General features: G+C 46.1%; 11 protein-coding genes across 11 annotated transcripts; 5 read left to right on the top strand and 6 right to left on the bottom strand.

The window, feature by feature from the left end:
• Positions 1-102: 102 nt before the first annotated feature.
• On the top strand, positions 103-695 carry KUCA_T00005337001 (uncharacterized protein; the record flags this gene model as incomplete). The annotated part of the gene is made up of 2 exons (XM_022600523.1): positions 103-246; positions 306-695. The coding sequence occupies 2 exons, from the start codon at positions 103-105 to the stop codon at positions 693-695; spliced, it is 534 nt and encodes a 177-aa protein (XP_022461336.1).
• A 155-nt stretch (positions 696-850) lies between these two features.
• On the bottom strand, positions 851-1,675 carry KUCA_T00005338001 (uncharacterized protein; the record flags this gene model as incomplete). Its single annotated transcript, XM_022600524.1, has 1 exon — positions 851-1,675. The coding sequence occupies one exon, from the start codon at positions 1,673-1,675 to the stop codon at positions 851-853; it is 825 nt and encodes a 274-aa protein (XP_022461337.1).
• Positions 1,676-2,213: 538 nt separating this feature from the next.
• Positions 2,214-3,047, bottom strand: KUCA_T00005339001 (uncharacterized protein; the record flags this gene model as incomplete). Its single annotated transcript, XM_022600525.1, has 1 exon — positions 2,214-3,047. One exon carries the CDS (start codon positions 3,045-3,047, stop codon positions 2,214-2,216), a length of 834 nt encoding a protein of 277 aa, XP_022461338.1.
• Positions 3,048-3,262: 215 nt separating this feature from the next.
• Positions 3,263-3,724, top strand: KUCA_T00005340001 (uncharacterized protein; the record flags this gene model as incomplete). Its single annotated transcript, XM_022600526.1, has 1 exon — positions 3,263-3,724. One exon carries the CDS (start codon positions 3,263-3,265, stop codon positions 3,722-3,724), a length of 462 nt encoding a protein of 153 aa, XP_022461339.1.
• Positions 3,725-3,917: 193 nt separating this feature from the next.
• Positions 3,918-4,328, bottom strand: KUCA_T00005341001 (uncharacterized protein; the record flags this gene model as incomplete). The annotated part of the gene is made up of 1 exon (XM_022600527.1): positions 3,918-4,328. The coding sequence occupies one exon, from the start codon at positions 4,326-4,328 to the stop codon at positions 3,918-3,920; it is 411 nt and encodes a 136-aa protein (XP_022461340.1).
• A 152-nt stretch (positions 4,329-4,480) lies between these two features.
• Positions 4,481-4,694, bottom strand: KUCA_T00005342001 (uncharacterized protein; the record flags this gene model as incomplete). The annotated part of the gene is made up of 2 exons (XM_022600528.1): positions 4,481-4,582; positions 4,641-4,694. 2 exons carry the CDS (start codon positions 4,692-4,694, stop codon positions 4,481-4,483), a joined length of 156 nt encoding a protein of 51 aa, XP_022461341.1.
• Positions 4,695-4,927: 233 nt separating this feature from the next.
• Positions 4,928-7,945, top strand: KUCA_T00005343001 (uncharacterized protein; the record flags this gene model as incomplete). The annotated part of the gene is made up of 1 exon (XM_022600529.1): positions 4,928-7,945. One exon carries the CDS (start codon positions 4,928-4,930, stop codon positions 7,943-7,945), a length of 3,018 nt encoding a protein of 1,005 aa, XP_022461342.1.
• A 208-nt stretch (positions 7,946-8,153) lies between these two features.
• KUCA_T00005344001 (uncharacterized protein) lies at positions 8,154-9,455 on the top strand (the record flags this gene model as incomplete). Its single annotated transcript, XM_022600531.1, has 1 exon — positions 8,154-9,455. One exon carries the CDS (start codon positions 8,154-8,156, stop codon positions 9,453-9,455), a length of 1,302 nt encoding a protein of 433 aa, XP_022461343.1.
• Positions 9,456-9,910: 455 nt separating this feature from the next.
• KUCA_T00005345001 (uncharacterized protein) lies at positions 9,911-10,498 on the bottom strand (the record flags this gene model as incomplete). The annotated part of the gene is made up of 1 exon (XM_022600532.1): positions 9,911-10,498. The coding sequence occupies one exon, from the start codon at positions 10,496-10,498 to the stop codon at positions 9,911-9,913; it is 588 nt and encodes a 195-aa protein (XP_022461344.1).
• Positions 10,499-11,049: 551 nt separating this feature from the next.
• On the bottom strand, positions 11,050-12,354 carry KUCA_T00005346001 (uncharacterized protein; the record flags this gene model as incomplete). The annotated part of the gene is made up of 1 exon (XM_022600533.1): positions 11,050-12,354. One exon carries the CDS (start codon positions 12,352-12,354, stop codon positions 11,050-11,052), a length of 1,305 nt encoding a protein of 434 aa, XP_022461345.1.
• A 389-nt stretch (positions 12,355-12,743) lies between these two features.
• Positions 12,744-14,000, top strand: KUCA_T00005347001 (uncharacterized protein; the record flags this gene model as incomplete). Its single annotated transcript, XM_022600534.1, has 1 exon — positions 12,744-14,000. The coding sequence occupies one exon, from the start codon at positions 12,744-12,746 to the stop codon at positions 13,998-14,000; it is 1,257 nt and encodes a 418-aa protein (XP_022461346.1).
• Positions 14,001-14,309: the final 309 nt, after the last annotated feature.

The raw sequence follows: 14,309 nt of genomic DNA on the forward strand, positions 1-14,309 counted from the left end.
GGCGGCTGAGCTCTGCGCCACACGCGATGAGTAAAGGACACTGCCATTTTCATCCACCCGTCCAACTAACGCGCTTTTGCCAGTTTCTCTACAATACTCAAAATGGCGTTCAGTGGATTATCATCACAGACTCTCAACTATGCCAGGATTTGCTTCCTATTGTCATGCGCTTTCTTCGTGCTGAAGGACCCTACCGCCGTGTGTCGCTACTCTATGCTTGTTCTTCTAGCTGGATCGTTCAAACTGGTATGCATCTCATTTTCGCATTTTCCCGCACTGACTTTTACTAATATCTTACTCACTAGCCCCTCGTCAACTTGGAGCCCCAAGACCCTCGAAATGGTGTTATTTCCCTGTTTTTGCTGATGCTGGCTGTCTCGGATCTGGTGCCTCTTCTGGAGTCAAATGTGCAGTACTTTGAATCGGTGGTTCCCACGCGTGTGCTCATTCTGTTCACTCTAGCTGGTTTCTGCTATTTTTCGAGTTCTATCTATGTTGCTAATAGTCTTGTATTTGGCTATGTTTTCATGGAAATTTGGTTTTCATTGATGATATTCAGTTCTCTTCGCGATGAAAAGTTTCAGAGGATGAAGAAGTTGTCTGAGAAAATTCAGACTGCCGAGGAGGAAGATGACGATGAATATCAGAGGATTGTCCATGATGTTCATGAAAGATCCGAACAGAGTGGATTATAACTTATGAAAGGGAAATATCGGGAAACCAAAGGGCTAAGGCCTTGTACTTATACTTTTCAAATTGCATATTAAGCGGCCAGCTATGCTATTGTTACAGCTCTCGCTATCTCAATGAACTTTAATAGGTTCTCCACTAACTTGAATATTTCACCACTTTACTTCTTACCCAACTGAGCCGCAATGACTGCAGCTTCTTCAACACCTCTGGCGATGGCACTTCTGAGACCTTTGTCCTCCATAACCATCAGACCTCCAATAGTGGTTCCACCTGGCGTGCAAACAGCAGACTTGAGAACCGCTGGATGGTCGCCCGTCTCTATAACCATACGGGCTGTTCCCTCCATAACTTTGGCAGCACACTCCTTAGCCGCAGCATACGGAATCCCCATTCTCACTCCACCGTCGATTAGAGACTCCATCATCAGTAAACAAAAAGCCGGTCCAGAACCCACCAGTGACGTTGCCGCGTCCATGTTTTTTTCTGGAAGAAAAATGGCTTTCCCCACAGGGTTGATCAGCTTTTCGATTAGCTCACGATCTGGTTCTGCACCTTCATTCAACGATATAACAGCCATTCCGTAACCAAACTTTGCTGGAGTATTTGTCATCACTCTGGCTACTCTAGTAGAGTACTTTTGCAGCTGGTCAATCGTCCACCCGGCCGCAAGTGAGATAAGAAGCTTTCCCTCAATCGAGGTCTTGACCGACTCCAGGATTTTCTCGCACATGAATGGCTTGCATCCAAGGATGACCACATCCGACTGACTAACAGCCTTATCGTTATTTCCACCAAAAGAGGTATCCACGTTGGGAAATGCATGTTTAACTCTGATGGCAGATTCCTCAGACCCAGTGCAGCAGATGAAACCTTTTGGGTATGGAGTAAACTCGGACTTAAGTATGGCTGACAGCACAGCAGTGCCCATAACACCGGCTCCGAGGATGCACACGGTGTATTCGCGATCTTGAAAACTATTCATCTTTTTTCGATGGCAAGTGAAGTTGGTGATTGTTCGGCAATTGGCATGAGGGCAGAAGTAGTCCAATTCTCGTCAAAAGGAGTAGTGTATTCTCCAAACATGGACTCCGGTGGACTGCAGAATTATTGCCCTCTGGAAACCAATATAAGACTTGGCTGATACCGACTCAATTTGAACAGCCTTAAGTTCTCGGGATATTCAGCTTTATTTCCATTTTTGATAAATTTGGTGCTGATGGCGCCTCCTAAGACTACTAGGCTTAGGAAGTGTACCAACCAATATATTACCACACCATCCTGGGGCCTGATTTGGCTTTTAATGAGCGTCGAAAGGACTGGCTAGAGCTGATTTTTGGATATGTGACAGTTTCAGAGAGAATTTTGGTAGCCAAATCTGAAGCAAGAGTTGTATGTTTAGTTGTAATTGTTTTGCTCTTTAGCTTAGCCGTTATACTTATTATGCATGCCGTCTACAGAGATTCAATGACAATGATGTATCAAAGTTTTCATTAAGTGTGGTTTTTTCTCGTGAATGTCATCTATCTGGCAACAGGTTTCTTGGAATATTGCACCCTAGAGCTGTCCACCTTGGCCCGTGTAGTACCGGGCGGAGCTAAATTGCTGGTTCCCTGAGTTGGATCTACTCCTGCCAACGGCAAATCCTCGAGATAAACCGTGTTATCAGCCATGGACAAATTCAGCAAGTTATTGAAGGTAGTGGCTGAGGTGGCTGTAGATGATGTGGACCCCACCATTTGCGAAACCGTTGCGTTACCTGTGAACCCTGCATTGGAGCCTGCCACAGACCCTGAGCTCACCATTGGTGTTGAAGAAATAGTGACCGTTTTGGAAGGTAACAGCGATGGGTGTCCGACTGCAGATGCACCTTCGGCTATGTTCACATTGTAATTGTGGCCCTCCGAAGGCGAAAACTTCGGTAGTGTTTGGAGAATATTGAGCGAGTTTCGCAAAGACAGTACTGTACTAAGCAATCGCGACGAAATGATGGAACTCACAGCAGGCGACATGTAAACACTGGAGCCAATAATATAATAGTCCGCGAGCGGCTGCGTCTCTGTGGGGCTAGTGCGGTTTTGTTTCCGAATGATCCAAAAGTCCGGCTCTCGGACGGAGGCAACCACAAACTCCACTCCTTTCATCTTTTTCAGCTCCTGGGCTATATTCTCAGGCGACATGTTCTGGAGTTGTTCGTTGAACTGAGACTGCATCTTCAGCACCTGGTTGTTGGCGGTCCTATCGAAGAACGGCGACTGAGAGAAATACTCTAGCACATTATCGGTCCTTAACCCAAAGGCATTGATCCACTCCGGCGACTTCCATTGGAGTTCATCTAGTGGCGAATTGGCGTCCATGGTGGGTGGTCTGGGGAATGAGAAGTGTGAGCTTGAATACATGTGGTCTTGGTAAGTGTAACCAAAAGTCGTGCACAAACAGATTAAGTGCATCAACCAAGGACCCGGAGCTCAAATGGCAGACACATCGAAGGCCTCGACAAAATTTGGAGACTCGAGTACGGAAGTTGACTTCGTGACAAACCGTTAATCTCTTAGCATTATTCCATTTCTCCATGAGTATCATATTTCAGACGCTGAAAACGGTGCAGAGGTCACAAATAGGCCAGTTGGCCATCCCTCTGAGACAGTACTCGCAGATGGTCACGTTCTCTAAGGGCCAAACACCTCCACCAACAGATACAGTTCCTGATGTGGCTACGTTTCTCGAGAAAATAGGTCGCGATGCGCAGGAGCACACAGATGCATTTGAAAATGACTGGGAAACCTTTTGGAAGCTCGGTTCCGCCGGTATGAAAGAAAAGGGCATCGATGTTGCTGCCAGGAAGTACATCCTCGATTGGCAGGAAAGATATAGAAAGGGTACAGAGCTTTACCATATCAAGCAAGGAAAGAAGAAATTTGATGGAAAGGGTGAGAGATATTTTAAGGTGTATCGTGCATTAAAACGTCGTGAGGCAAGAATTGCCGAGAAGGAGCTTAGAGAAAGGTGGAAGTCCGAACATCCTGCCAACTGAAAAGCGGTTTCATGAATCTTGTTTATAGTTACATTATATGTCGATCGAAATGGTTGAACTCGGCTGAAAGCATCTGCTGTAGTTCGTCAAAATTGGAAGTGAGCCTGTAGGACAAAAACCCAAATTACTCCAAATTAAAGAGCTTAGCTAGTGCTCATTTATTTCATGATGCTGTCAGCTTCAAATTCCTATTCTATTTCTTATCCATGAACTTGGCCAACTCCTCCTTGAGCCATTCCGCCTCTTTCTCCATGACTTCCATAGAGCGTGGTTTGCGAGTTCCGTCATCCTCAACTTCCAATTTCTTCGCCTTTTTGAATGTTCCACCTAGACCGTTCTCATTCTCTTCAAGCATACCGTAGATATTGTCACCATAACCATCTACAAAGTACCGTGGAATAATATGCGTGTGCACGTGAGGAACAGATTGACCCGCAGCAGCACCATCTTGCATCGAAATGTTGAGGGAGTCAGCCTTGTAGACCTTTTCTATGAATCTGTGGATCAGTTGAATCGTCTGAATGTAGTCCAGGGATTCCTCATCCGTGAGGTCTTTGAGCCTTGGAACCACGCGTAAGGGAACAACCAGCACCTGAACTGACATTAGTAATCGAAGGAAGCACAACAGAGTAAGTCGAATCCGAAGGATCAGTGGTCACATTTTAACTCTCAACTCCACCTTGAAGAGGTAACCTTCAATGTTTGAACATCAAGGGAACGCCTTCGAGTGTGCCTCACCATTTATTGCTCCGATATTCACCTCCTTCTTCCAAACCCCAAACTTGAATTTCGGTTTATACTCACATGGCCGGGTACAATCGGCTTCAAGTTCACCACGGCATACGTAAACTTGGTACGCTGAAAAGTTAGTGAATATTCCAGACCGGCTCCCTTCCAAACCCCAGAATTAACTCACATAAAACACCTGAGATGTCACCGAGAATGTGGAAAATAAAATCCGAGAAGCCATGACTGGATTCTAGGAATTAAAGTCTGCAGCCGATTCCTACTAACACAGATGCATTACGCATGTCCCATTCCTGACAGCTAAGATGGTCAGTAGCCCTGCCCATCGGTCTTTGGGAATGTTAGCTCCGCATAATAGAGAGCTCACGACGCCACTCTCTTCAAGGCGGTCTTCTCTTCAGCCGTGCTTGACGTCTCTGCTTTCAACAAACATCAAAGACCAAACAACAGCAGGAAATGACCGACGTTGGTGCTAGAGTGGCCAAGACTCGCAACCGTGTGCCAATTTCGTGCAGCGTTTGCCGGAGACGCAAGATGAAGTGCGACAAGGCCAAACCACACTGTGGTGGTTGTATCAGAAACCAGACTGAAGCCCAGTGCAAATATAACGACCAACCCTGGACATATCTTTCGAATAAAATGCAGCTTTCCAATGAAGTGATTCGGCTCAAAATGAAGATCAACAAGTTGGAAAAAGTCATTGCTGCCAACAATCTGAGTGTTGATGACAGTCTGGAAAACGACAACTTCACACCTATATCTTCGGATGGATCATCACCCGAAGTTGACCCTGCCATAGAGCTCTCTGAGAAATTCGACACATTAGTCATTAAGGAAAACAAAGTGATGCATTTTGGGTCCACCAGTTTCATGGCGATCTCCAGCAGCGACACCGCTTTGGCACAGATTTTCAGTAAATACGGCCAGAAACATTTGGAAAGGTACCAGGACTACCTGAGACTTACCCAAAGACTCTATTTACCAGGTGAAAATACCAGCCAGAGTTTGCAAGAGGAAAGACGGCTGGTGTACGATGACGTCGACTTTTGCCTTGAACGTGTGACCGACCCTTCTGCCATTATTCCCCAACAAAATGGTAGCGCCAGCAAAGTTGAGGAGTATCTTACCTCTCTAAATCAGATATTGCCTCAATTATCATCAATGAATGCTCTTGTGGACCATTTTTTCCGCAAGGCTTATCTCATGTTTCCCTTTCTGGACGAACATACCTTCAAAAAGGATGTCAGTCTGGTGCTTTTCGAAGGTAGCGATGGCCGTGGCTTTCTACGGGTGGTACATATGTGCAATTTGTGCACAGTTCCGCTTCTGTTATTGGTTTTGAGAATCAGCTATATGTCCTTGAGCGTTTCTGATTACGATATGCAGACTTCCTCGGTTCAGGACGTACGTCTTGCACGGATGGTTCGGTCGGGATTGGCGATCGGCCCCGAGTTTGTGGAATTTGCCAAACACTGCGTTTTAATCACTCCTAGCGATGACAACGTGATGAGGAAGATCACTTTGAAGAACATCCAAGTTTTGTTGTATTTACGTTTGTATCGATTGCATTCTCCAGAGGACATTGACGAGAGTTTCGATTCCACTATTATCCTTTCCATGTTAATCCAGATGGTCCGAATGCATGGATTGTATCGTGATCCATCGAATTTCACCACAATCTTGCAAGACGAAAGGATGCATGTCATTTGGAGAAGAATCTTTTACAAAATTCTCAGTCTTGATGCTGCGCAATCCCTTCACTTTGGATGTCCTTTGAGCTTTGAGGAGGAGAACTGGGACACCAAGCTCCCCGAACTCTCGAAGGATGAACAAGATGTTTACGAAGCTTATGTTACCGGTGCTCAGGTTTCGTCCACCCCCAAACTCAGAGCCGTCATAATGGATCACCAGGTGAACAAAGACATAGCCCTTGAGTGGGAAGCAGCGAAGTTGATGAGGAGGTCTCTCAAGATCACGCTTTCCATTCGCAGGGCGCCGAAGAAGTCTCAATTGACAAATTGTATTCGGGAAATAGAATTTTTCCTTGAAAAGAAGTTGCCTTCATTTGCAGAAATGCTTGATGGAAAGGGGTTTGCGCCAAATCCAGGACGGTATGCACGTGAGATACCTTCCAACATGATTGCATTCTTTGTGCGATTAAACCTTTCTGTACTTGTCTATCTCTTGACTTATCTGCTGTACATATCATATGAAAGTGATAAAGAGGTACAGGAAGAATATGCGATTAAGACACTGGAAAAGTCCCTGATCATATTCAAAGTTGCAATCGCCTTCATGGAGTACGTCAACACCGATGAACTTTCTTGTATCGATATTGACAAGTTTGATCTACAAAAGGCGTTCTATAGCGGTTTTGAGAAATTCTTGTCTTCGACGATATTGATATCAGGACTGAGAGCACTTCAGTTCGTTTTCTCTGTCAACCTCCGTTTCCAAGACAAGTGTTTCTGTTACGACAATCTGGTGCGCAACTTTGGCAACAGTGCCGATACTCTGAGTGTTTTGACTTGGTTCAACCAGGAAATATTAGATGTCGACACCAACAACACCGTTGATGACAACTTCAACCTGTTGCTATTCCACTATCTGAAACTTTTTTACTCACTGTGTCGCACTATGCAAGAGTCGCTGACGCACTGTTGGAGAATCTGCATGATTTTCAAGTTGTTTTTCAACCATTTAAAGAAGAATTACCCCGAAAAGTTTAACGAGATGAACCGCCGCTACGATATTGTTCACATGAAGTACAAGTCGATTCACTCGACATCATCGCCGGAAACTTTCAAGAAAGCTTCACCCTCAAGCGGATACAAAATGGAGCCAACAGAAGTTCCTCCTACTGACGGACCGAAGACATCGAGTTCTGGATCACTCGAATATGAGGTGTTCCAAACAGATGATATTGGAGACGTCGGCTTCAACGCTGATGACGACGAATTTTTTAAGCAGCTATTCAGTGAGGCGGATCTGTTCAATCAAAATGGATATGGGTATTTTGACTTTACGGCCCTGGATCAGCAGAAGACAAAACGAGTCAAAAGAGACGTCGGCCCTGCGGTGGCTATCGATCCTTCTCTCCGAGATTCTGGATTACTCTCGAGACAGGAGAATGCTTCGGAGAATACTGTGGAAAATACTATCAACCCATTCGAGACTGTTCCTGGGGGAACACCAAGCCAGCCTTCCGATCTTTCGATTTTTGGAATGGATGGTATGTTGAGGGGTGTCTTTTCACCAGAGTCTGTCATTCGTCCCACTCCCGCGGACTCATCAGAGAGCAATGGGCGGCCATCTGCCTCGACTATGACTTCAACCTCGACTTCCAATTATTCCCCCGAGAATCCAACCGGGACCACGTTCGTGACTGAGACCGAACTCAAGGACGCCAACGACGTGCAAATTCAGTCGCCCTCTGATGGTTTTCAATTCTCCTTCATGGGATCGTATACTTGAACGTACTAATTGTGCTTTCAAATAATTGTTATTATATTTAATTGAAATTTAACTGATGTTTAACCGATGCTTTACTGAGTGCTGTGTGTAAAGTAATGGCAGAGACAGTGTCATCAACTCAGCTACTAATCAGGGCTACATTGTCTTGACTAGTGACCACTCGATCCCAGGTCTTTGTGTCTAGCAATTGCACACTCTCCATCGAGCAATGGCAGCATTTTCGCCTCTGACAGATCCGTCAATTGGACCTTCTTTGAGGAGTCGTGGCCCTTTTGCTGACCCGGATTATACCCCAGAGTTCGGCAGTGATTCGATCTCAGAGTCCAAGATCCTCGTGATTGGGGCAGGAGGACTAGGGTGTGAGATTCTAAAGAATCTGGTGCTGAGTGGCTTTAGAGACATACACGTTATTGATATGGATACGATAGATGTTTCCAATCTGAACAGACAATTTCTGTTTCGAAAAGAAGACGTGGGGCGTTCCAAAGCAATAGCGGCGTCTGAGTTCGTGATGAGACGCATTCGGCGTGGCGTGCGCATAACGCCTTATTTCGGCAAAATCCAGGATAAGCCCAAGGAATATTATCGTGGATTTACGCTTGTGATTTGTGGATTGGACAGTGTTGAAGCACGAAGATGGATAAATGCCACTTTGGTTGATCTCGCCGCAGAAGGTGATATCGTCCCAATGGTGGATGGAGGCACCGAAGGGTTCCGAGGCCAAACAAGGGTGATAATACCAACTATTAGCTCCTGCTACGAGTGTTCGCTAGACCTTTTGCCTACCAAGAGGACTTTTCCTGTTTGCACGATCGCCAATACACCACGACTACCCGAGCACTGTATAGAGTGGGCTCATCAACTCTTATGGCCAAAAAACTTCCCCCAGCGCAAGTTTGATGCGGATTTGGAGCAGCATGTTGACTGGATTTACGATCAGGCGCTTTTCAGGGCAAATGAGTTTGGAATTGAAGGCGTAACCAGGAGTTTGACGTTGGGAGTCGTGAAAAACATCGTTCCCGCGATAGCTTCCACGAACGCCATTATAGCGGCTTCTTGCTGTAACGAAGCCTTCAAGTTTGTGACCAGCTGTAATCCAGTTCTGGACAACTACATGATGTATTCTGGTGACCAATCGGTGTACTCCTATTCGTTCTGTCTGGAGAAGAAACCCGATTGCCCAGTATGCGGCAGTCTGGCCCAGGATTTGACAGTACCTAGATTCTTCACATTGCAAGAGCTACTAGACTTGGTGGCGGAAAAACCAAAGTTTCAGCTTAAAGCCCCTTCTGTGGCTACATCGGACAGAAACCTTTACCTGAGGTTCCCCGAGCAACTGGAGACGTTGACTCGACCGAACTTGGAACTGAAGCTGATCGACCTCATTTCGGAGTCTGAGGAGCTTCTTATCACTGACAGGAGTTTGCCATTGTCGCTGAAACTACGAGTCAGGTTTACCGGGGATAGTGAGAGACCCAAAGATTCTGGAAATCTTTCATTGATAAGGTGACGGTGGTTTTGAGCCCTGGTCAAGACTGTGCAACCAGATTAATACCTAAATGGGATCATACGATAAGGGGTTTCGACGGAAAATTCGAGATTAAAATTTATCTAGCCAACTCCAACCAATGGACGTTTTCCCAGCGAATGCACGATAATCACACTCAATTGGCCAATTGGGACCAAATTAGACCAATTCATGTAAAATAGAGCTCCTTTTTTAATTATTTTCACGATTTGTGGACAGCCTACGTTGACCTCAACCAGGCGAAAAGGATTTTTTCATCTTAGGCTTCTATTCTTCTGAAAAATTCTTTATCCAATTGGAGCAGTTGGAGTTTGAGGCCAACGTTTTGGCCCTACAGTAGAATCCATGAGATTTTGAAATATAGTACCTATTCTCTATACAAGCGTTCTATTAAGAGTCCATCAAGGATCCTTGTTCTAGAAGAAACCTAGTGCGACCTAGTTAGCCTTGGAGAAGTACTCCTTGGAGGCATCAACCTCTGGCTTGATGGTGGCAGCACCTGGAGTCCAGTTGGCTGGGCAAACCTCACCGTGTTCCTCGGTGAATTGGAAGGCCTCCAAGAGTCTGAAAGACTCGTCGACGGATCTACCGACAGGCAAGTCGTTGATGGTGATCTGTCTCAAAGTTCCAGATGGGTCGATGAGGAAGATTCCTCTAAGATCAACACCCTCTTCTGGGATCAAGACACCGTAGGCCTTGGACAAAGAGTGGTTCTTGTCGGCGATCAATGGGATCTTGACTGGGCCCAATCCACCCTCAGCACGAGCGGTGTTGGTCCAGGCGAGCAAGGTGTACTCAGAGTCGGTCGAGGCAAAGAGAATCTCACAGTCGGCAGCAGCGAACTTGGCAGCGGCCTCGGAGTAAGCAATGATCTCGGTTGGGCACACGAAGGTGAACGCCATTGGGATGAAAGCGAGCAGGACCCACTTACCCTTGTATTGTTCGAGAGAGACCTCCTCGAAGACACCGTCGACGACGGCAGTTGCAGTGAAGCCTGGAGCTGGTTTTTGAACGATTGGAGCCATTTTTGATAATAATTGATTCGAAATTGATAGCGATATTGGAAAAGACTGGAGTGAAAAATTAAGGGGGGAGGAATCGGGTTACTTATATAATGCGTGGATGGCTCGAAATCGCGCGTCCGGATCGGGGAAACTGACTAATTTGTAATGGTTCTGGATTCGAGATGGCGCACGTGAGAATTGGCTTTGGAAGGCAAGGGACAGAGGTGAATATTCGAGGTCGGCGTTATCGAATTTCGGAAGGAAATTGCGAGTACGTTTCTGAAAGTACCAGCTAATTTTTGGTGCTGAAAAATTACGACTTTGATAAATTTGTAATCGTCCGTATTGGCCCAGACTCCCGATGCTGACTAGTAGATTAAGGTTTCGGTGATTGAGCCTTGCGCATCGGCCATTAACGCTGGGCTACCGGAAGTATGGAATAGAACTAGAAATTTCTAGTTTAAAACTTCAGCATTTGTGGCTTATTTGACCATTATATTTATGATTTTACATCAATTGCCACATTTATCGCAGATCAGCATCGGTTTGTTCATACTATCATATCGTTATCGTCAGAACCCTTCATGCGGCGTAATATCAGCCCCGGCACGTCTCATGAGGACCTGCACGTCTGGCAATAAGGATAAGGGAACCAGGCACACAAGCTGAGCCGTTTTGACCACAACTCGCAATAGAATTGGCATATCAAATTCTCGGATACATAGACGGGCAGCTGCTACAGAGCAAGTATCCCAGGCATGAGCAATCCCATCTCTAAAGGCTGTGATTACCCCCACCGTGAACACAGCCATCCGCTGTGGCAACACTGTATTTGCAAATTGCAGCCATTGTTCGCCAAGTGACTGGTTGAAAAACGGCATCAATGGTATCAGAAGGGCTATGAATACCTTGATTTGCTCCACAGGCCACTGCACCAGTAACATGACTACCACCCACCTCCACGTATGCGTCAGAATAGACTCTAACAATGCCAGTGATTGTCTCCAAACCGCGCTTACGTATTGCACGAAGTCACCCCTATATGGGATACTCATCACCTGTCTGTAGTAATCACTACGTTGCTGTACCCACTGTCTAAACTGCTGCGGATTTTGACTCCATAGCCTGTACAAGTGAATCGTCTGATGAATGAGCCTGACAGGATTGCACAAAAGCAACAGTAGCTGAACCACTTCAGCCGTCACTTGTACCTCTGAAAGAAATCCGACCCCAATTATGGCACCAGAGATCACTTGCTGGAGTTTGGTGAAGCCCATGAACCACCCAACAATTTGCACCATAACCAAGTTCGAAATTACATATACGAGACTTGGCCACAACTGATGAATATCTTCAACAACGACATCATCATCATCAACATGAAGCTGAGTAGCACCAACGTCGCTATTCTCGGCTTGATCAAGTATACCCATCTGTGTAATTCCTCTCCATTGATCAAATTTTTCGGCCTCGCTCTGATGAAGCAATAAATACGGCTTCGGACCGTCAATAAAAATGACATGCGAGTGATCCACTGTGGTATGCTCGTTGTTGAATGAAAACTCAAAATCGTGTGTGATGTCTGTCATGCCATTGAAAGGCTTCGGAGGCTTCTTGAAAATCAGTGTATCATTCCTGATTACATGCACCAAACAATCCGAGAGTTTGGAGTCGAATGCGAGAAAATGCCCGTCTTGAACGAACAAGTAGTCATTGCCTTGCACCGATTGCAGTATGTTTAACGCCGCTATCCGCACCAGGAGCGCTGCGAAGTTGGGACACTCACCCAGATCAACTGGCAAATGGAGCTCAAGTGATGTTTGACCGATCTCATGTTTAACACGAGAAAAGTCCACCAGAATCCGGTTTTTGTGCATTTGGAAACAGATTATAGAAAGAAGATAGGTGTACAGAACTTAAGACCAGGTGCACTCATCTCTAGGCTGAGATAGCTCGGTGTTTCGGGACTAGATCCCACTTCTAAGGGTTTTTATACCTTTAGGCATAGTTGGGTTTAGCACTACCATTACCCGGCCACCACAAGGAGGCCTCGAGAATCTGGCCATTGCAGTGAAAAGTTGAACCTGACTACTTGTTCCTATCCATCACCCTTTGTGTCCCCCAGAGCTGTAAACGCTCGTCCCATTGCCTTTGAATTTACGCGTATCCGTTATATACCACGCCTCTTTATTACCGACCAGTTTAGAGCAGGAAGATCGAATCTAGTGTGGCCACCAAGAGCATATCGCGCACACATCTCTAACAAATGCTGCAGAGTGTGAATCCCGCTCTGATACGGAGACCCGTATCGGCATGTCGGCAGAGAAACTTTGGTTCGTTTATCAGAAGTGTTCTCTGTCTTGATCCTCCGCCATCACCGAACGACCCTACACCTGAGAATAGGTTTCACCCATGGGACTCATCACCGGCCTCTGATTTGCGCACAAGAGCTGCGTTTATCCGTACCAAAGCTTTGTGTCCCGTAACCAACAAGGAGATCAACTACACTTGTCCCTATTCGGGAATCCCAACCCATCATTCTAGAGAAGCTTGGGAACAGGACACGGAGTATCATGCGACCAAGCGATACGAGCTTTTGAAGCTCGTGAATATCTACGAGCATGACCTCAGAAGTGGACGAGAGTTTCCGGAGTTTGATTTTCCCGAGGCGCAATATCGTGAGAGTCTGGTGAATTTAGCAAACTGGGACACGTTTTTCTACACAAGACAATTTGTTTCCATGGACTCAGACTTCCAGTTGGCTGCGGTCACCAAGATGCTCAGTTACCCCATGACGATTGCCGCTTTGTTGCATCAACATTCGCCCTACTTTATGAAGCCAAAAGGCCCAATCACCTTGGAAGGGCTGAAGTCGCTGGCGGCATTGCGGTATACGCTGTATCCCGAGGCCAGGGTCTCCAGTATGAAGGATAGGCCCATCAGACTTTTCATGCTTGGGGCCAGAGCCGAGTCGCAATTGCCCGGTCATGTTTGGAAACAATTATCCTACCTATTTCCTAACCTGACGTTCGAGCTTCATTTTATTGGGCCCGAGGCTCTTTTGGATCGTGAACGTGGCCAATACGCCTATTCTGAAAGACCCGTGATCCAAAGACTTGATGATAGTATGGTGTTTGTGCACCACACTGAGTACTTCCACACACTCCATGAGGCCCAGGACTTTTTTCCTTACGATCCATATCTCGATGTGTTTTTCCTGTTTCACCCAGGCCTTTCTTCCCCTCAAACTACTGACCTTTGGAGGAAGTCCATGCCAGGACTGCTGGACTCCAAGTGTGCGCTTTTCCTGACTGGCTACCACGAGACTGACATCGACAATGACATCAAATGGCTCGAGGACAACTACGCGGATGAGATGGACTTGCTCATGGAAAAGAGACCTAACCTTTATGGCTCGACCAAGTGGGAGCTCAATGATATGAACCCCCACGAAGTATTTCAGTTCAACCAACAGGTGTACGGCTTCAGAGGCAAGCGTTACCATGCCATCAACCAAGACTGATCGTGTGCATAGTAAAACCTGGCGCTCTTAGACGTTACAAATAAATGCCTGTCGAGGCAACGGCTTGTATATATCACTGCCATTTATGAAATGTCTACGGATACTTAAAGGAGTAGATGACAATGAGCGTAATAGAGGAGTAAAACATTTGGAGTGTGTTTATCAAAAGTCGTTCTCCGCACAATAAAGCCGTTGCATGACAGGTGTGGGGATAAAACGGCTGATGACAAACTCTAATATACAATTATGGCCAAATGGAATGTATAAAAATGGGCTTGGATCCTGTGAGAGGAACCCAGTCCTTTGATT

Source organism: Kuraishia capsulata, genomic scaffold, assembly GCF_000576695.1.
Source record: "Kuraishia capsulata CBS 1993 genomic scaffold, Kuraishia_capsulata_scaffold_6, whole genome shotgun sequence".
Lineage (NCBI taxonomy): Eukaryota > Fungi > Ascomycota > Pichiomycetes > Pichiales > Pichiaceae > Kuraishia > Kuraishia capsulata.